The sequence below is a fragment of the Papilio xuthus genome, unplaced genomic scaffold, assembly GCF_000836235.2.
Source record: "Papilio xuthus unplaced genomic scaffold, Pxut_1.1 DF827777.1, whole genome shotgun sequence".
Taxonomy (NCBI): Eukaryota; Metazoa; Arthropoda; class Insecta; order Lepidoptera; family Papilionidae; genus Papilio; species Papilio xuthus.
The window spans coordinates 5,651,389-5,670,774 of NW_013530872.1; the positions used below are offsets into that span (position 1 = coordinate 5,651,389).

The 19,386-nt window shown below is 36.1% G+C and overlaps 1 protein-coding gene across 1 annotated transcript; it reads left to right on the forward strand.

Moving 5' to 3' along the window:
* The first annotated feature begins 540 nt into the window (after positions 1–540).
* Positions 541–18,815, forward strand: Slmap (Sarcolemma associated protein). Its single transcript, XM_013309583.1, has 13 exons — positions 541–1,268; positions 5,678–5,794; positions 12,577–12,714; positions 12,848–12,982; positions 13,264–13,482; positions 13,859–14,008; positions 14,415–14,516; positions 15,011–15,163; positions 15,480–15,573; positions 15,663–15,764; positions 15,956–16,062; positions 16,317–16,553; positions 16,742–18,815. Exons 1-13 carry the CDS (start codon positions 1,080–1,082, stop codon positions 17,438–17,440), a joined length of 2,442 nt encoding a protein of 813 aa, XP_013165037.1. The 5' UTR covers positions 541–1,079; the 3' UTR covers positions 17,441–18,815.
* Positions 18,816–19,386: the final 571 nt, after the last annotated feature.

A 19,386-nucleotide genomic window follows, 5' to 3' on the forward strand; every position in this document is an offset into this window, starting at 1 on the left:
TTTATAGGTCAGTGTCTTTGACGAATAAAAAAGGATTAGAACCGCTGTTACACTAAACCACTGTTTATATTCAGCCACTTTTCCTGGCGGTGAAGAAAAAGTGACAAATGTGCATTTCGTCGTAAATTCAACTCTAGTGATACTTATATTAAAACATATGAGACTGTTAAATTTTGTCACAGAGAATGAAAAGAATGATGGGTGACAATAGGTATTAATATAAATGGCACTTCAGTGGAGTCCAAGGTTCACAGTTCACACCGACACTTATGTTAACATACATAACGTTCATATGACCAAGCAAGTGAGCCTATTGTTCATTAACATTTATTGACAGTGGTGTATTGTTGGTGTACAGTACGCGGTATACTTGACAGATCCTGTCATTAAAAGTCAAATACGTATAGGTTAAAATTTAACAGAATACTTCGCACGAGTTTAATACGGGTTACAACAAAAATAGAAACCGGAAAACGTAATTTGTTATATATTACAAATTCCTTCATTTTTTTAGAAATATCTTCCTTACTTATTTTTTTTTTCATAGAAATATTGTTCGATACAGATTATAAAACACCTGTTAAAACAAGTGAAGTGCTATAACGATATGGATGGTATGGTACCCAACTCAACAAAACAAATGTCCGATTCGTGCGCCCATTTCGTAAGTTCTTCGAACGATAATTTCGATCAACGCCCTCTTAATATTATGTTTTAATATATATGGGCGTATGTGAATTGTGATATTTACATCCTACCTTCTAACTATAACGTAAAATTTCTATTGAATTTCTTTGGAAAACTGTTAAATTCTTTTGGCAGAACGGCTTAGCGACGAAAGGAATCAAGTTTCATTTTTGCAGTTTTATAAATGTTTGTCTAAGTGTTTGGATATTTAGTATTATTTTCATTATAATATACAACTATATTTAATTGAGAATAGTGAATACTCAAGATGGTAGTGGATAGTGGTCTCCTTTCACCATGCAGTAAGTGATTAGACTGGATCCAATCATCGATGTGTCGTTGTCACATCACAAACGGAGCACGGATGTTGACTCTTAGGAGTGGTGTGTGCGATGGTGATAGCAAAGAGTAAGAAAGTTAAACCAAAAATGAACACGATCAAAAGCATGGATTACAATTGGACTTCTGGCCAGGAACCTCCTAATAACCAGGAGCTAGGAGTTCCGCGAGCTATATTTATTCCTCATTCAAATTCCTTGCCATTTGACGAAAGACGCGTCACACTGGAACAACCCATAAAGGTAAATATTGTCATAAATTCGCATACATTTGATGTCAGATGTAATTAGTACAATAATAATTTTATCGGTTTAATATGTATAAAGGAGCACAACAATAATACTACATTTTAGACATTTGTCAGTCATCACTTTCTTGGTTTTATGTAACAGTTTTAGGTATAGTTTTCTTACTAGAATTTAGAATATTTCTAGCAAACATACAAATATTTGTAGATTTGGTAATGCAGTTAACATCCTTGTGTATAATTAGCAGCTAACTGAACCAATAGTTTTGTAACACTATGTTTATGCTGATGAAGGTTAAACAATGCTCATTCAATATGCAGTATATTAATTAAATTGCAATTATAAGTAAACTATCTAATAAGACTATTGTGTTGATATAAAGTTAATAAAAATGGCAATCATTTTTTTAAATCATTATTGAATCACATGATGTACCTTCTTTGATTTAAATTTTACATATTTCAGAATATTTTGATATTAATTTTCTAAATACTTAATATTTTATAGAGATAGGCTTTTAATATTTTAGTATAATGTTTAAAAAAAATTAAAAGTGGACATGAATATGTAATATGGTACGTATTGAGGTTCACCTTTATCTAGCAATTATTAAAGGGCTGATGAGATACAAAAAATACTATAGACAGCATACTTGCTAATCATATTTATTTGTTAGTAGTAAATAGTGAGATAATTTTCTAGATATAGATTGTCAATTTTAATAGAGAAAAAGTTGGCAATATGCCATAGACTTGTGATGTGAAAAGAGACAGTGCTTCCTCAAGTCCATACTCAAAATTTATTTTTTCTGTAAATACGAAATGCATTTATCGTTTCAATATTGCCCAAATAGCAGTCTATTTTATTTATAAACAGATAAGTTTTATGTTTTGATATCAGTAAGTGTGGGTATCTATTGCAAAATTACATTTACTGAGGAGAATGAAAGTGAAGATGATTTTATACAGATGTTTGTTATATGTGAGATGTTATGCAGATAAGTGGAAATTCATAGTGAACTATAAAAAGTATTAACAGACAGATGTCTTGTCAACACAGTGGTCCCAAAGGGTTCAATTTTTAACTTACGAGGTACAGAACCCTAGAAGTAGCTGAAATGATTTTAAAAATCCTTTTACTAATAAGTGTTGTATCAGTTAGAATCTTATTTTAAATAATATTGCTTAATTTTTCTACTCAATGGAAGCAAAGTAATATTTTATACTTTTCTTTCACATGTATTGTAAAATACTTTCCCATATTCCATATGCCAAGAATTTGATACATTCTAATCTAAAGTTTTAGAAGTGGATGCCTGATAAGCATTTATCTGTTTGCTGTCCAATATTTCTAGTGTTTATCACTATTCCTATACCCACAAAATGTTTGGTTTGATGTGGACTTATCTTATGTTCATAGTGCATTCGACTAATGTGTTTTATTGCTTTGGTCCAATTCTATTTAGGTTTATGTTGTTGGTCAATACATCTTAGCTGCCTTTGTTATTTAAACTGCAAATAATAGTGTATATATGTAGTCTTCAATAATTTAATTAATAAAAGTATATATATAAAAAAAAATGATTTAATGTTTTCTCTATGGAAATGGGACTATGCAAATTAGGGGGTATCCTGCGTGATGAATTCTATGTAACCTTACTTGCAATTTTATTTTAAATATTGTCAGTAAAAAAATATTGATTAATTATTGTTTGTAATGTATCATAAGTTAATGTTGATGAACAAGGAAATAGATAATGCAAAATAAAATGATTAAGACCGGAGAATATAATATTAGTCACATTTATTACATATTCCATTTTATAAAATAAAAAAAATTACCAGCAAATAGTATTTGCTCTCGACTTTGTTCCAGGGGAATAAAAAATGTCTATAAACAATTGTAGCCTATCTTACTCAGGGATAATGTAGCTTTTTAATGGGAAAAGTACTTTTGAATTTCTGAACGCGTTAAACAAAGGGGAGGGTCACACAGCGAATATTGAATACTTCATTTGAAGTTCGCATTGTCGTGTTCATGTCATGGCTGCATTAACTTATTCTGTATGTCTGTCATGTCGGTCGTGCGGCTGCGTTCATGTCTGAGTCAGCGTGACCCGCGCAGACGTTCAATTGTCAATCGGCAATTAAATTTAATTAGATTAAATTGTGCTATTTCTAACATGGAATCTGTTACCCCGACGCAGCGGAAGTCGATTCTTATCGTGTGCACAACGAGTACGGGAAGCGCTTCATGTTAATAATACTATAGTGGTTGGCTAAGATATCCGCTTAACATGTTGCTGATATTGCGGTTAGAATTTGTTAGCTGTTGATATTATCTTTATAATTTTTTTTTATTATTACGTAAACAAAAACGGTCATGAGAGCTCGTTAATTAGTTTTACCTCCAAATAATATGATTAAGGTCAGTTTAGTAAAAGTTTTAGATGTTCACGTGAAGGAATAATACAGCCTTCTTTCCAATATTTTTCTTATTTTTTTACACCTTTTTAAAATAGGAACGTCTTCGCAAATATAGTAGTGGTAATTGCGAATGAGCAACTGGCATGAAATATATTTTTCAATATCTGCCATATGACCAACAAAAAGATACAGCACTGATGATAGCGGTTCCAATCCTGATAACTCTCAGATGAATAGGAATGAATGAAGTCAAAACGACGTAGGCTAATTGCATGCCACCTCTTTGCTGCATATTGTATTTTGTTACTACCAGTCAAAGGATCTTTTTGTATTAAATGAAGACATGCTTAAATTGTTACAGTTTATTGACATTGCGGTCTTGAATAAGTGGGTCTGATGCTCCGATTCTTGTGGCCTGAGTAATGAAAAAGGTCAAAGACTTTAATTGGGAGGAAGGGCTATGAATTGACGTCCTGAGACTGATATTATGATGATTTTGAATACATAAGACCGAATTTATTTATATAAAAATACATGTATTTAATTTTGGCATATGTTTTTAAAAGTTACGACTACGAGAAAGTTTTTAGTAGCGCGCTAAAACCAGTAAAATGCTATGATTAATGCGGAAAGTTATGCATGATCATTTTATCATTAAATAATTGCACGTCCATGACTGCAGTAGTGCTTATAAATTTTATATGCTTCTATATTTCACTATTACATCACTGTGAAAGCGAAAGAATAGAATAATTAAACTACTATTTTTTTTCACGCTAAAATGTACTAAATTGTAGCTTAACACCATACTTAATACACTATTGTTATTTCAAGCGTCCTTTTTACTCAATCATTACTTACTGAACAATACGCAATGTGCAAATTAGCGTAAAACAAGCGAATATCCGTTTGACCACTTAACTTACTTAATCCAATGTAAGCTGGGTGTAGCTAATTTATAATGAATAAGTTAGCGCTTGAACACCCTACTTGTTGTTAAGTGGTGATGTAGCCGAAAGATTGTACGCGCTAGTTTAGATGCCTATCCACCCTATTCTCGAAGTCACGTCATACTTGTACTGATGCTGATAACTTGCTTCAATTCTTTGTTGTATTACAAGGAATGACGATTCAAATCTATTCATTTGAACGCTCGGAACATGACCTACAAATGGACTGCCGTATGTCTGAACGTCCCATGGTAGAATAGTGTTGGGGGACTTATTTTATTTATTTCCTTCCCACATTTCCCAAAATATAGAGTATATAGCCTGTAAAGTACAGAGAGATTAGCTGCTGCAAGTTGAGTCAATATCGGACGACAGTAATGCCGAAATTGACAATTTATTGAATAAGGTCATCGTTAACAAGAGTACCCGCATCTGAACAATTTGTTACACGGTAGATTCAAAAATGCATATGAATTTTAATATTTAGCTGGTATTAGTTTTTGAATCGGGTAAATTAAAGGGCATAGGTAAAATAACCAAGTGATTGCATTATTATGTAACTAGCTGTCGCCCGCAACTCCGTCTGCGCAGAATTAAAAAAAAAAACGAAATAAGTAGCATATGTTTTCTTCCAGACTTTGTTCTACGTCTATGCCAAATTTGAGCGTGATCCGTTCAGCAGTTCTGGAGATACTTTCAAACAAACATCCATCTATCCATCCAAACATTCTCATTTATAATATTAGTAAGATGAACCTAAAAAGCCCGGGAAAGAGTACCAATCCAGATAACTGTCCAATATTTATTTATTGTCTATAAAAGAAATGTTTTAGATTATATCAAATCTTGGACTGAAATAGGGATGGCTTTGATATGAATTTTTGATTTTATTAAAATGGGTATTAATATAAAATTATTGTTGCTTATATAGTTATAATTTTAGGGATAAAATCGTTTTTGTTATTCTGGAGATTAATATTTACGTAAAATTATTATTATTGTGTAACTTTATATTTTTTTATTTCAGATCGGACGCAATGTATACCGAGCCACGCCGACACCGACGAATACGATCTTCGAATGTAGGGTCCTCTCCCGGCACCACGCAACTCTCTACTATGACAAAGGACACTTTTATCTTGTGGTGAGTTACTCTTACATACACAAGCTCAGGTTTTTATTTTCCACGCAGTGTAAATTGAATACAAAGAATTATATAATCTACATATATTTACGCATATGCTAGTCGGTTTGATGGTAAAGTTTTGTCAAAGCGTTTTAATTAAACGTCACTAGGACCATTTTCAATTTTTTTTTTCCGATATTAACACGTTCTATACTAAAGTAACTCTAAAATATTCAAGACGTAAACATAACAAAGAACATTGAATTTGAATATTCATTTTAATACGTTAGTGTTTTGTAGGCGCTTGTTCTTCTAAGGTGAAAATATGTTACGTACGTATACATACAAGGGCGAGTCGTAACTTCCTTCCGTATACTGTTTCCTAAGCAGTTTGTTAGCAATTAAATTGTCGGATCAAGTTCTGGCTTAAGCGAATTTTTAATCGCTTATATTTGTAAGGTTTCTTATTTGTACAATGTAATCCCAGACTACGTGCCTACTACGTAATGAGGCTTTGATTAAACTTTCGCGACATTCATCTTAAGTTTTTATTAATCCCTCTAATTTTATTTTAAATATTAATTACTAACTAAGCTCTTTAACTGTTGTACGTTACGAAGAATTTAATATTGTGTTTGTAATTTTGCTTTGCAACCCCATTAAATATCAAGACTTGAAAGTAAACGGTAGCCATAGTTGTTTCGTGGCCTATTTTTTATATAATAAGATGGCACACGAGCATGATGCCACCTGAATTCGCCGAAAGTGAATCGACCACTGCCCATATACATTGCAATTGCCAATGCATTGCAACCTACCAATAATCGACGAAGAAGGAGACGCACAGAAAGAGAATCTTTTTCCGCCGAAACCCCTTTTTACTAACCGTTGGGCTTGTTCGCTTCAAAAAGCTGATACGATCACTTATTATTTAATTTTGGTTTTAAGTTTGAATGACCAATAAGGTCTATCACATAGAATTATTGTTATAAATTTATTTGAAAACTATTTCCATGTAAACAATGTATGCGAATTGATAACTAAATAATAAAATACGTAACGAAAATATACACAATCGCTTTAGTATTTCGTAATGTTTGTAATTCTGTAACATTCACGGTATCATCGACCTTGTGCACAATCCTAGTTTGATCCAAAAACAATACGTTTAATGAAATATTTACACCGGAACGTAAATTGACGTCAACGGGGATGTACAATTTAAGGGTGGTGTTACACCAAATATTCCCCATGTCGTTCATACTAGTTTAGAATTTTTATTTTTATTGTATCTACACCAGACGATGCTTCGAAAACCGGAAAACGTCTCCGTAAATCAACAGTTTTTATATACGTCTGTACATTGAACATTTTCGATAAATTTGGATTCAAATAACTCAAATTTATTTTATCGTATCGTCGTTTGAGGTCATAAGTGCTTCTAAGATCTGGCTTCGTTTTGCTACACTATTATATTAAATTTATATGTTTTATGCGCAATGAAATACGTTTTTCTTTCTTTCGTTCGTTCTAATGTAAACTTTGCAAATCGTAACATATAGTTCTGAACATATTAATCTCAAAAAATATTTAAATAAAAAAAATAACATTCTTTACTTTTGTAAAAAATATCCACAAAAAAAACATTTTTTGCTAGGCGTTAATTACAATGTGTGTATGAATAGGGTTAATGTGTACGTGCCCTAACATTGTATCTTACATCATCCGTGCTCGCATGTAACTATTATGAAAGAACCTAATTGGCTTATCTATGTTTAGGCCGGTAACGGGTCCACTCTCACTTGATACGCCCACTGCCAGATTTCTAGGACATACGTCGTAAATATTACGAGCGCTCGTTGTAGACTTGATGGATGAATAGTAAATACATATGATAAATCTAAATTCACCTTTTAAGTAATACTAAGATTAAACAATAAATTATTACATACATTTAGTAAACATTGAGATGTTTAAGTTCAATCAACGAATCTAATAGAAATTGTATAAAAAATTATTTATACAGTTTACTTTTGATGAAACTCTCTTTTAAAAATATATTCTTCCCTCTCGTTGTTTTTTTACGGGTGTTTTACCAGTGGAAATCCACGGTTACTCCGTAATAAGTTGTGGAACATACTGCAACATTAACGGTTTACTGCTACGACTGGATGGCACTACCATTTATGTTATAGAATGAACAACGTGTTGTCCTTTCTGGAAAGTTCATTGACCCTACATTATACCAAGTGTCAATTAAATACCTCTATAAATATAGATAATTAAATAATTTATTAAATAACCAGATTATTTGAATATTCGTTAAGATTTTGTAGCCATTCCAACTTAGCTCTAGACTTTTGCTAGGATATGGCTCAGGACAGTAGTCGCAGAATTCAAACCTATTACCATGTGATCGGATATCCATAGCCATTGTGCTATTGGCAAATCAAAATTTAAGCTTAGCGCGTAAAAATTAAAATACTAGGTTTTGCCCGCGACTCCGTCTGAGCAGAATTAAATAAAAGTAAAAATGATATGTCATGTGTTACTAGAGACTGTTCTATATCTGTGCCAAATTTCAATTCGATCTGTCAAACGTATCTTACGGGAACCGTGCACATTTCTGGGATCATAGGGGTAACCTATATATTCTTCCAGATGTTCTATACCAAATTTCATCGAGATCCATACCGGAGCTACCTTCTATCAAACATTAATTCATCCTAACATACAAACATTTGCATTAATAATATTAGTAAGATTGTACTCCTATGCGTTGAATATTAATTTACGAGGGATTTGGTTGATAATTGAAGACCAAACATATTAATACTATAATGTAGATGCTTGCGCATAAAACGTAGGTGTTAATTCGTACGCTGCTTGCTTGCCAATGATATTTTCGGAAGTATACAATGAAGCATTGTTTGTTGCTTGAAATGTACACTCTGGCGTTGTTGGTTAGGTTGTAACGATGTCTTACATGGGACATCCCTTATAATGTTAATATTAAAGAGGATATTGTATTGCTATTATATTGCGTTTTCCGAATCATAGAAATAGTAAGTCCTTACCTTTAAAATTGGTCTTGTATTAATTGAAATTAGGAAATCATGAGGTTTAAATTAATATCTTCATCTAACTACCATCCATATTATAAGAATTATGTCACTGTAATCAGATAACTCAAGTCTGTCGTAGTTTATTATATAGTAATGACGATTATGTACCAAATTAATGGCTTTATTTTTAAAATAAGCGTGTGACAAGGATTAAGTTTGCAAGGTCTCGTAGATTTTTGTTTTATATTCCTAGTTAATGAAGGTCGTATGTTATCTTATCTTACTAATATTATAAATGCGAATGTTTGGATGGATGGATAGATGTTTGTTAGAATTTATTTCCAGAACGCCTGTATGAATCTCGCTGAAATTTGGCATGGCTGTAGAATATAGTCAGGAACATACTGGCCATTAATTAAGTTTTTTTTAAATCTCGTGCCGACGTAGACGCGGGCGGCAGCTTGTGGTTCTATAGAAGAATATAAACTGATATGAATCTTTAGTTTATTCCAACCTCTCGACGTCTTCTGCTAAGTTTTTAAATGTCTAATTGTTCATAGTAGCCCATAACATTGAATCGTTGAAATTTCCATTGTCTCCCGAGATATCGGATAACAATTATAACTAAATTAAAACATTATATGTGTTTCCATTGTCGCAAGATGTGCGAACGTGCCGGTGTCATCCGGACCTAATTAATCATTCAGATGATCTACGATACGTGATTTGCCTGCAACCGAGGAAAACATGCGCGTGCTATTATTAGCAACTATGTTTTTTTCTCAACATTCGCATGATTAGTAAAGATTAGATCAGTCAACATGCATATAACTGTTTGATCTTTTAAAGGTTTTTAATATGTAAATTATTATCAAAATATTTTTATTCTCAACGTCGAATTGTGCTAACTATAATTAAATGCTGTTTTAGTTGATTTAGTAAACGTAATATGTTTTACCACAGTGAAAAAAATATTTGCTTCTCACTAATTTCAGTATTAAAGCTTATGTTTTTGTGTGCATTATGTTTTGTCATAAATAGGCATTACAATTTATTATTATATTAATAATATGTCCAATGCTATTTGTTTAAATTATATCTCCATACAACAGGTGGTAGCAGAGTCATGTAATTAAGTAGAGCCTTATTAAGTAGTTATGCGTTTTTTTTAATACCACAGATAAATTATTGCGTCACCAATTATGCGTATTATGTTGCTTTTATTCTGTACATAAGTTATATTAATGGAATAGATGTGTTGTTATTGTCTTAAAAACATTAACGGTTTGCTGGATAATATCTCTCTCCCTTTACTCTGAGTTGACGATGTCTGTAATCGGCCGATGGCACAATTGTTAATTTTGGTTGTCTCATTAAACGTGGTTTTTTGATGCCGAAATGTATATAACAATCTGTATAAAACAGAGATAAAAATATGTTTTAAACAGGGATTTTGGTCTAAGAAACCCACGGTAAATATATTAAAAGTACTCGATTGCGTACAGGATGTTCTATAAACATTTAAATATGTACCTAGTTAGGAAACAAAGATACATACACGAGGAATTGCGTCTATAACCGTGTGATGACATTGATTGGTCGTTATCAGAGTAGCATTGCAATGATTTGATGACGCTCTCCTAGCGTACAATGAGTTTTATTTTTATTCTTTGTTTTAACTACATAATGTCCGCACGTTATTTGCTTTTATAATATCCGAGCTAAGATACATTTCCTTACTTTGTTTACATTTGTGTATTCAAATCGATCGTTTTTATAAACTTTTGTTACAAATTTAAATTCTCCCAGAGATGACTATTATAAGTGGAGCTGGTGAATCATACTAATATTATAAATGCTAATATTCAGCTGGATGGATGTACGTAGAACGACTGAATGAAGCTTGCTAAATTTTGGCATAGTTGTAGAACGTAGCCTTTAATAACACATGGGCTACTAATTACTTTTTTCAATTCCGCGCGGACCGTGACCAAGACTCTTAACCGTAGCGTCAATTTCTGTTAAAAATATTGTCAAAACTGATTCGTTTTTTCTAATTCTTTATGTGGAGAAATTTTATTAGCGAGGCTTTGCTATGTTTATGACTACATGCCTGATAGAATCCGAAGCTGGTTGCTACTTATAAATGTTTTACTATCGATTTATTGTTAGTATAATATTTTATAGTAGTCGTTTGAAGACATTAGTATTGCTCTAGAGACGTCGCGCTGTCTGTGCCTACGGAATGTATTAGTATTACTTACAGTCTCCATTGTCGTTATACCTGTATTCCGAATATATCGACGTCTCTTTCAAACACTTTAAAAATACCAGAGATAGCAGATACTTAAAATATGTAACATTCCTGTAATGCTTTTCTATGTATCACGATTGCAATTCAAATGTTATGCGTCTGATTTTATCTGTTCTTTGTCTGTCTGAGTATCTTTGTGTAAAGATATAGTGTGGGTGTCATTGGCCCGAATATGAACCAATATTGAGCAATAATATGTAACATTTTAATTATGTGGGTGGACATATAATGTTTGACCGTTTTTGGAATGTTTTGTCATGGTCCTTATAAACTTCGTTTTATACTAAAAGCTTGTTAACATCGTGCTTTGTAGATTCTATTAATATTGAGTTTAGTTTATGTTTTACCGTCTCATTGTTTTGCTCTCGTGTGAAACTAGCATAACCTTCGTGAAATGTCAAAGCTTCTGTCCTTTGTATGTTCTCACCGACTCCACGTTTGGAGATGGTCAAGTCCCCTACTATGGTCATTGTGACATAATGACACATAAATGAAACGATGTATATGGTGATTGTTACGAAAGCATTAAGAATTTAATCTCTCACACGACAATCAGCGTAATGTATGGTGCAAGAGTCATTATACTTAATTACACCTTGGTTGTTATTGGCAATGATAAGATACAGGTACTAACGTCAAAAATGGCAGAGAACTAACATCCTTAATGCAGTTATCATTTTTATAGTTTTTAGAATGATTGATGGTTTAGCCCACTAAAATTGTATCATCATCAGCTCACTGTGCGTCCCCACCGAGGGGCTAGGAACCTACCCTAATAAAGGGTTATTAGGCCATAGTTAACCACGCTGTCCAAGTGCGAGTTAGTTAACTAAAACTATATGAGTCGTCGAAACGATTTTTGACTAGCTGTCGCCCTCGACGTCGTCCGCGCGGAACTAAAAAAAAAACTTAATTAGTAGCCTATGTGTTCTTTCAGACTATATTCTACATCTATGCCAAATTTCAGCGAGATCAGTTCATTCGTTCTGGATATACTTTCGAACAAACATCCATCCAAACATTTGCATTTAGAGATTGGATTTGCATAAGAAGTAAGATATGCTCTTTGTTTGGTGCTTGAAAAAATTAGAGACGCAATAACGTACGATCTTGATTCATAGTCCTTGTATAAATATAATCTAGATCCGAACGTTGGTTCCAGAACTAAAACAAATACTTGCATTATAATTATATGCGTATCATAGTCGTTTTAGTATTATATTTACTTGATAATTGTAATTTTAAAATAAAGCAATTAGAACACCAAATCAAAGTATACGAAGATTGTTTGTTTGTATTCATAAGAATTTTGTTGCTGATAAACACAAACATTTATAGTTTATAAACAATTTGTGCAGCTTGATTGTCTGTATGACATTCCAGTCGATACCCGGCTTGAGTAGATGGCGTGCGTGTTACAGGACAACCAGAGCAGCAACGGTACATTTATCAATAACAAGCGCTGCTCAATATCGGAGCTCGAGCCGCAGGAGGTGTTCTCCGGCGACGTGGTCCAGTTCGGCATTCCAGTCGTCGAGAATGCTGCCAATTCGGAAAAGGTAATATAAACGATATATAAAGTGATTTTGTAAAAAAAAAATGTACAATTTTTAAAATACAATAATTTTCAAATTGTTCATACCAATTTTTGTTTTCGTTTTCTTTATAATTTCTTTTAATTGAATATTTTAGAACACGTTTCCGCCGGTGGTGGCGCTACTCAAACTGTACCATCCAGATGGCAAGGAGGCGAAGCTCTCCTTCAACCCTACCATGACGACGCCATTACATCTCAAGGAGTTGTACGAGCTTAATAATTTTGTACAGGTAAACATCTCAGTTGTAAATTTGACCAATAAGATATTTGATATAGATTTTAGTTGATTTATCTTTGCACTTTAAACAGAAGCATTCACAATCAACTATATTTTAAGTCCTTATCGAAAATATCGTCTTATTTGTTACTAACTATCGCCCGCGACTCCGTCCGCGCTGAATTTGAAAAAAACTATCTATGTGTTGCTCCAGACTATGTTTTACATCTACCCATCCATCTAAACTTTCGCATTTATAATATTAGTAATATTTGAGTATTGTTTTATATGTAGGAAGCAATCCAGCGCGAGGCATCACTGGAGGGTCGGCTGCGCACATTGCGCGAGTGCGTGGAGCGCACGCGGGCGGACGCGCAGGCTTCGTGGGAGCTGTTCGTCGGCGAGCAGCGGCTGCTGACGCGCGTGCACACGCTGGAGGCCATGCTGGCCGCCGGCAAGCAGCCCGAGCAGCACCACGTCGTGCAGCTGCTTACTGATAAAAGGAACTATCAGGTAACATCAATACTACGACAAAATTCATGGAATATTTCTGTAAATAAGTAAAAAAAATAATAGGACCTTAAATAATTTATGATTGTGTCAGGCTATGACGTCCTGATGTTCCTGAAAGAATATGAATCGAATAATCGATTAACGATCGAATAATCGAATACGAATCGGAAATTAATTTCAGTTTTCAAAATTGACACAATGGAGATTCCAAGTCACTAGCATACGGATATATTAAACACTTATACATATCTTAATAAGACAATTCTCTTTCTAGTTGATCAATAAAAGACATGAAAAACTAATCAATTTTTAATAATTTAACACTGCGTTAGTGGCTTATATGAGTAGAGTTTATAACACACGTATGGCGGTGCAGGAGGTGGCGCAGGAGAGTCTGCGCAGCGCACACGAGCAGCGGCTGGCACTGGAGGAGACGCTGGAGCGGCGCAGTCGCGAGGCCGCTGCGCTGCATCACCACAACTACGCGCTCAGGCTCACCGCCAACAACGCGCTGGCTGAGCTGCAGGTACGTCTCACCCCCCATACCACCTCCCCTCCACACATACAACTGAGAGGAATGCGCCCAACACTACGTGATAAATTACGGAAATATGTTTGCTTTGATTGCATCTGTCTATCGTAACGTTATAAGGAAAAATATTTGATTGTTTGTTTGTTTGCATTGAATAAGCTCCGGAACTACTGAAATGATTTGAATAATTCTTTCACTGTTGGGAAGCTCCGGTGGTATAGAATATATTACAAGATTTTATAATTTCGCGCGGATGAAGTCGCGAGCAGCTACTAGTAATTAATAATTTACGGGTAACGATATATTTTAGCAACTTTAAACTGTTATAACAGTTCTTATTTTTGTATTATTAGTTTTTCTAATATTATTTTGTATTAATATGAATTTGTTGTGATGACAGAAGCTGGCGGCGCGGTGCGAGCGCAAGATGTGCGCGGCGCGGCTCGCCATCGCCGCCGCGGAGGAGCGCGAGCAGGCTGTGCGCAAGCATCTGCCGCTCACCGTCAGTACTTCTCACAACACATGCACATAACTAGCTTTTACCAATAAACAAGAATCAGCTTAAGCTATTATAGACTAGTTATAGGAGCTTAGATAAGCAATTCCAGGGCTTAAGAGTATTTTGCGTGCAACTCGATTCCATAGATACCTTCTCTGGTAGATGAAAAATTACTGCAATACGCCATAATTTTTTTGAAAAATGTTATGCAAGAAATCAAGATATATTCATAAATCCATTGAGCCTACCTACCCCGTCTGAGGTGTAACGATTGATTTATTCATACATGCTTATAAAATTGGAGTGCCTGTATGTAATGCACGATGTATTCGTATATAACGAAAAACCAATCTGTATGTCTGTCCCCAAAGCCGCGTTTGTTACGGGTAATCTTAGAAACGAAGGGCGTACTATAATTTTTTTAAATTCTGCACTGACTAAGTTCCGGGCGACCCCCTGTTGAATATAATTCTTAGTGTAAAGTATATGTGTTGCAGTGCTCGGTGCAGAACGGCGAGGCGAAGATGCTGGTGGTGAGTACAGACAGCAACAAGGTGTCGGAGGCGCGGCGTGCCGGCTCGCTGGAGGACGCTGTCAGAGCGCTGCCCGACTACATCAAGCTGCTGCTGCCACAGCCGCTGCTCAACAAGGTACAACACTCCCCCATACATCTCCCCTCGCCTCTTAGACTGCAACAGTAAAGGAATTAAATTCACTACCCACTTAAGAACTAATGTGTGGCACTGAACTATCACAGTAATGCTATTTAGTTGAATTATATATAAGTTGCTATGGTCAGTTTTCGACCTAATGACATTTCGCCGAAATGGATTGCATTGCCAAGAGTAACAACATATAAGTTCAGTAAATCGTTCCCTACTCATATGTACTAAATAATTTTACTTGCGTTATTCGTCTTTAGCATTGTGTACAAACATAAATGTTTCATGTATCCTTTGTTTTCAGGTGGGCATAAAAGCGATATCAGCAGAAGGCAAATCAGCGAAAGAATTCGAATTAATTTTAAAGAAAAATAATTTATATAACTCGGATAATAAAGGTGAGCATGTATAAATCGCTACTGAAGGAAAGTTTTAAACATGTTTACTTTATTTTTTTATTAATTATGTAATGTTTTCTACATAATAGAGAAAGAAGAAACAGAAGACGGAGTCAGCGGTAGCGCAGAGGAGAAGACCGAAGAGCCCGATACTTGCACTGATGACGAAAAGCAGTCACGACTTAACCACGGTTAGTAATAACTTGGATTTAATAATAAACTTGGATAAGTCCAATTCCAATTTTTACAATTTTTTTCTGCTAGTACGCTTAGTTATAGCTGGACCAATTTTGTCGGGACTTTGACCCAAAAGTAGCTGATGCATGTTGCAAAATTATTGGGTATTTTTTGTACCGGTATCGAATTTGATTGAAATTTTCAGATCAAGAGCACGAAGTGGAGTCAGCGAGTCCTGTGGACGGCGAGCTGCACTCCGACAACAATGCCAACTCCACATACAGCGATTCCAGCAACAGGGAGGAATCACCTGTTAGTCACATTACACATTATTGTAAAATAAATTTATGATACGTTACCTTTGATATAGGGGGCGCGACAGGCTATATGTCCAATTTTCAATCCCAGTGTTACCTTTTATACTTTCCTAAACCACTAGAAAGCATTCATTAGTTCCTTGATTGCTGTAAAGACACTCTTTATTTAGGACATATAATCTATTAGAAAGTTTTCGATGAATGCTAAACTGTATATTTATTTTTTACAATAATTTAAATAAATATTAGAGCAAAGCGGGCGTGGAATACGCTAACATCCTGCGCGTGATGGCGGGCTTGAACGAGGAGATCCGCGTGCTGCGCGAGCGCGTGTCAGCTGCAAGCTCGGAGGTGGAGCAGCTGCGGGCCGTGCGCGACGAGCTGCTCGCCGCGCAGCCCGAGGCTGAGCTGGAGCCCGCCGCGCCCGCCACGCCCGCAGAACGCGAGGACGCCGCCGCGTACCGCGCCAAGATAACTGACCTCCAGGTACGCTCTCTGCCTTTATCCATCAGTTTGTGTATCAAATAAAACACAACTTTTGTAGTTTAAGTTTTATTAAAATAAGAACATAATAAAGTTTTCCATTTTAACGTTAAAAATTTGACAACCATTAACATTTTTGTGATGAGAAAGTTGTGAATCATAAGTAAGTTGTGATAAAAATGTCATCGCAGGCCCAGCTGTCTCGGTCGACCGTGGCGGAGGAGGCGAACCTCGCTGAGATCCAACGGCTGTCCTGTAGCGCGGCGGAGCTGCAGGCCGAGCTCGCGTTCCGGCCGACGCGCGCCGACATCGACGACCTCACCTCCGTGGTGGCCGCCCTGCGCGCCGAGCTGCTCGAAAAGCAGCGCCAGGTGGACGCGCTGCAGGCCTCGTTGCACAGAGACGTCGCCACGTTCGACAAGGCGATCGAGACCTCGCGCTCGCTCGAGCGCCTCGACCGCATCGCCCGCCCCGACCCCGCATTGGATGCGCCCATCGACCCCACCAAGATCTCGGCGGAGATCGACGAGATGTTCCAGCTGGATTACGACGACGACGAGGAGACGGACTCCGCCGCCACCGAGATCAACCGCGGCCCCAGCGAACCGCCGCAGGCCGACACGAGCCTCGGAGGCGAATACGTGCGGCTGGGTGACGAGGAGCGTCTGCAAGTGACGCTGCAGAACGGCACGCTGCACGCGCTCGAGGAGGAGCTGGTGCGCACCAAGGAGAAGTGGGCGGAGGTGTGCGCCGAGCGCGCGCGCCTCGCCGCCCAGCTCGCTACCCTGCAGAACAAGCCGTTGCGGCTCGACGCCTCGCACGGTCTGGCGCTACTGCTGCCCATCGCGCTCGCCTGCCTCTACTACCTCCTGCAGCCCTACATCTCCTGATTGACGGCCTCGTGGGACCCACCCGGGTACGCTTAGCGTCGCCTCACGCCCGCCCCAGTGCAAGACTTCCTCACAGGATCCAGTTCAAATTATTGCTCACTATTTTATTTGGTACGCGGCGCTCGTACCGACCCCGTCTTTTCCTGTGGTCGGCAAAAAAGTGATTGGATATTTTTGGGTTTAGGATTATTTAGTATAATATAAAAGGGGTGGTAGTGCGGGCGGCACGCGAGCCTGAGCTTACCGTAGAGTGCCATTTGCTGTGAGGGGAGGTCGCGACGCCGGAGTGCGGTTCGTTCTATTGTTGCATGTATATTGTTTAGTTTTTTTTCTGTAAAAACGTCGGTATCGTATTGAGTATAAAAAGAGAAAATATTAAATTCGTTGTTGATATCTGCCATAATAACTGTATATTGTTAATGTTAAGGCCTAACGACTGTCTAAGTTGTAATAAATTATTGTTCTACGAGGTCTCTATATATCTTTAAGCAAATTCTCTGTGGAACGATATATTGGAGGTGGAATGAATCTAGCAATATGTGTCTTGTTGATTATAAACTATAAGATACTTTATAGTGTGTTCATTTGTACTGTTGTGTAGGTCGCCGCCGCACATATCACGTTGTCCGGGCGAGGCGGGGGCCGGAGCCGGGACTGGGGCGGGGGCCGGGGCCGGTAATGAGGCCGGATTTGGGGCAAAGCGCAGATATCGCCTTTAATGTACATTTTGAAATTGTTTGCATTTTCTAGTCTTTAGTATCGGTTTATATTTGATTGCATGACGTTTTACATCTTGCAGTTTACCGGAGCCAAGGTTTTAAGCCGATGGATGAGAAGATTCGTTATACGCATATTTGACATATTCTATACTATGTCTTGTTTACTTTAGTTTGAGATTTTATTTGATTGAAGATCTTATCTATAAAGATTATCTAAATTGAGCATGGGATTATGGATTTCGATTCTATTGATTTTTTTATTTTGTATGAAGTTGACTATATGAACGAAAAAATCCATTAATGATGGGGTTTTGTTCTGATTTCCCACAAATATCTCGTGCGTATACTTGCTCGAATGATATAATTGGCCTAATTTTTTTTACAAATAATAAAGATGGATAATATTCGAAATTAATTTTGAAAATTTTATGAGCTAATGCATCTTTTTTGTTATAATATATTTTTTCGTATTTCATTTAAAATCTCGTTCTAAATTGTACAATGGTTTATTGAATGAATGTTTTTCTTTTCATTAAAGTGGCAGTTAGGGCCAAGGTACGAGACGATAGAGCCAGTGACATGGTTTTTGAGACCATTCAGTTCTCTTCACTATTAATAAAGCAAAGAGGTTAGAATTGTGTTGACGCTGATACGAACATCGAAGTTGGTTTTGGCCCTAATTAAAGTTTTGCAGACATTTCGTATGGGTTTGTTTTTTTTATATCAAATTTGCGGTATATTAGCCCCCTGCCTTGGTTATGTTAAGCGGCGGGCGTGTGAACTTGTGCTTTGGACTTGTGGGTCGGAGGTCGACTCAGAAATCGCTTTGCTCTGTGATGCGAAGTCCGATAGTTAATTTTGTAATAAAACTTGTATAACTAACAAATTAATTATTATCTTTTAGATTTAACTTTAACTTTACCATGTTGAACCACTGTCATAAAGAAATATTTATTATTTTATTGTTGCATCGATTTTATTTTGTTATGTTCTGTTTTGTGTTTATACCACCTTATTGTAAATATTTTTTAACTTATAATTGTAACGTTTAGTTTCACGCTGTCGAAGACTTTTTATGTTTTATCTTAGATTGTAATAAATATAATGCATTCATTGTGGATGTAACGATAAATTTATTGGAAATAATATTGATTTGTTTAAACATTGGTATTTTTGTGTTTTAAAAACGGCCCACGTTTCCTTTAACTGTCCTAATTTACTACTACT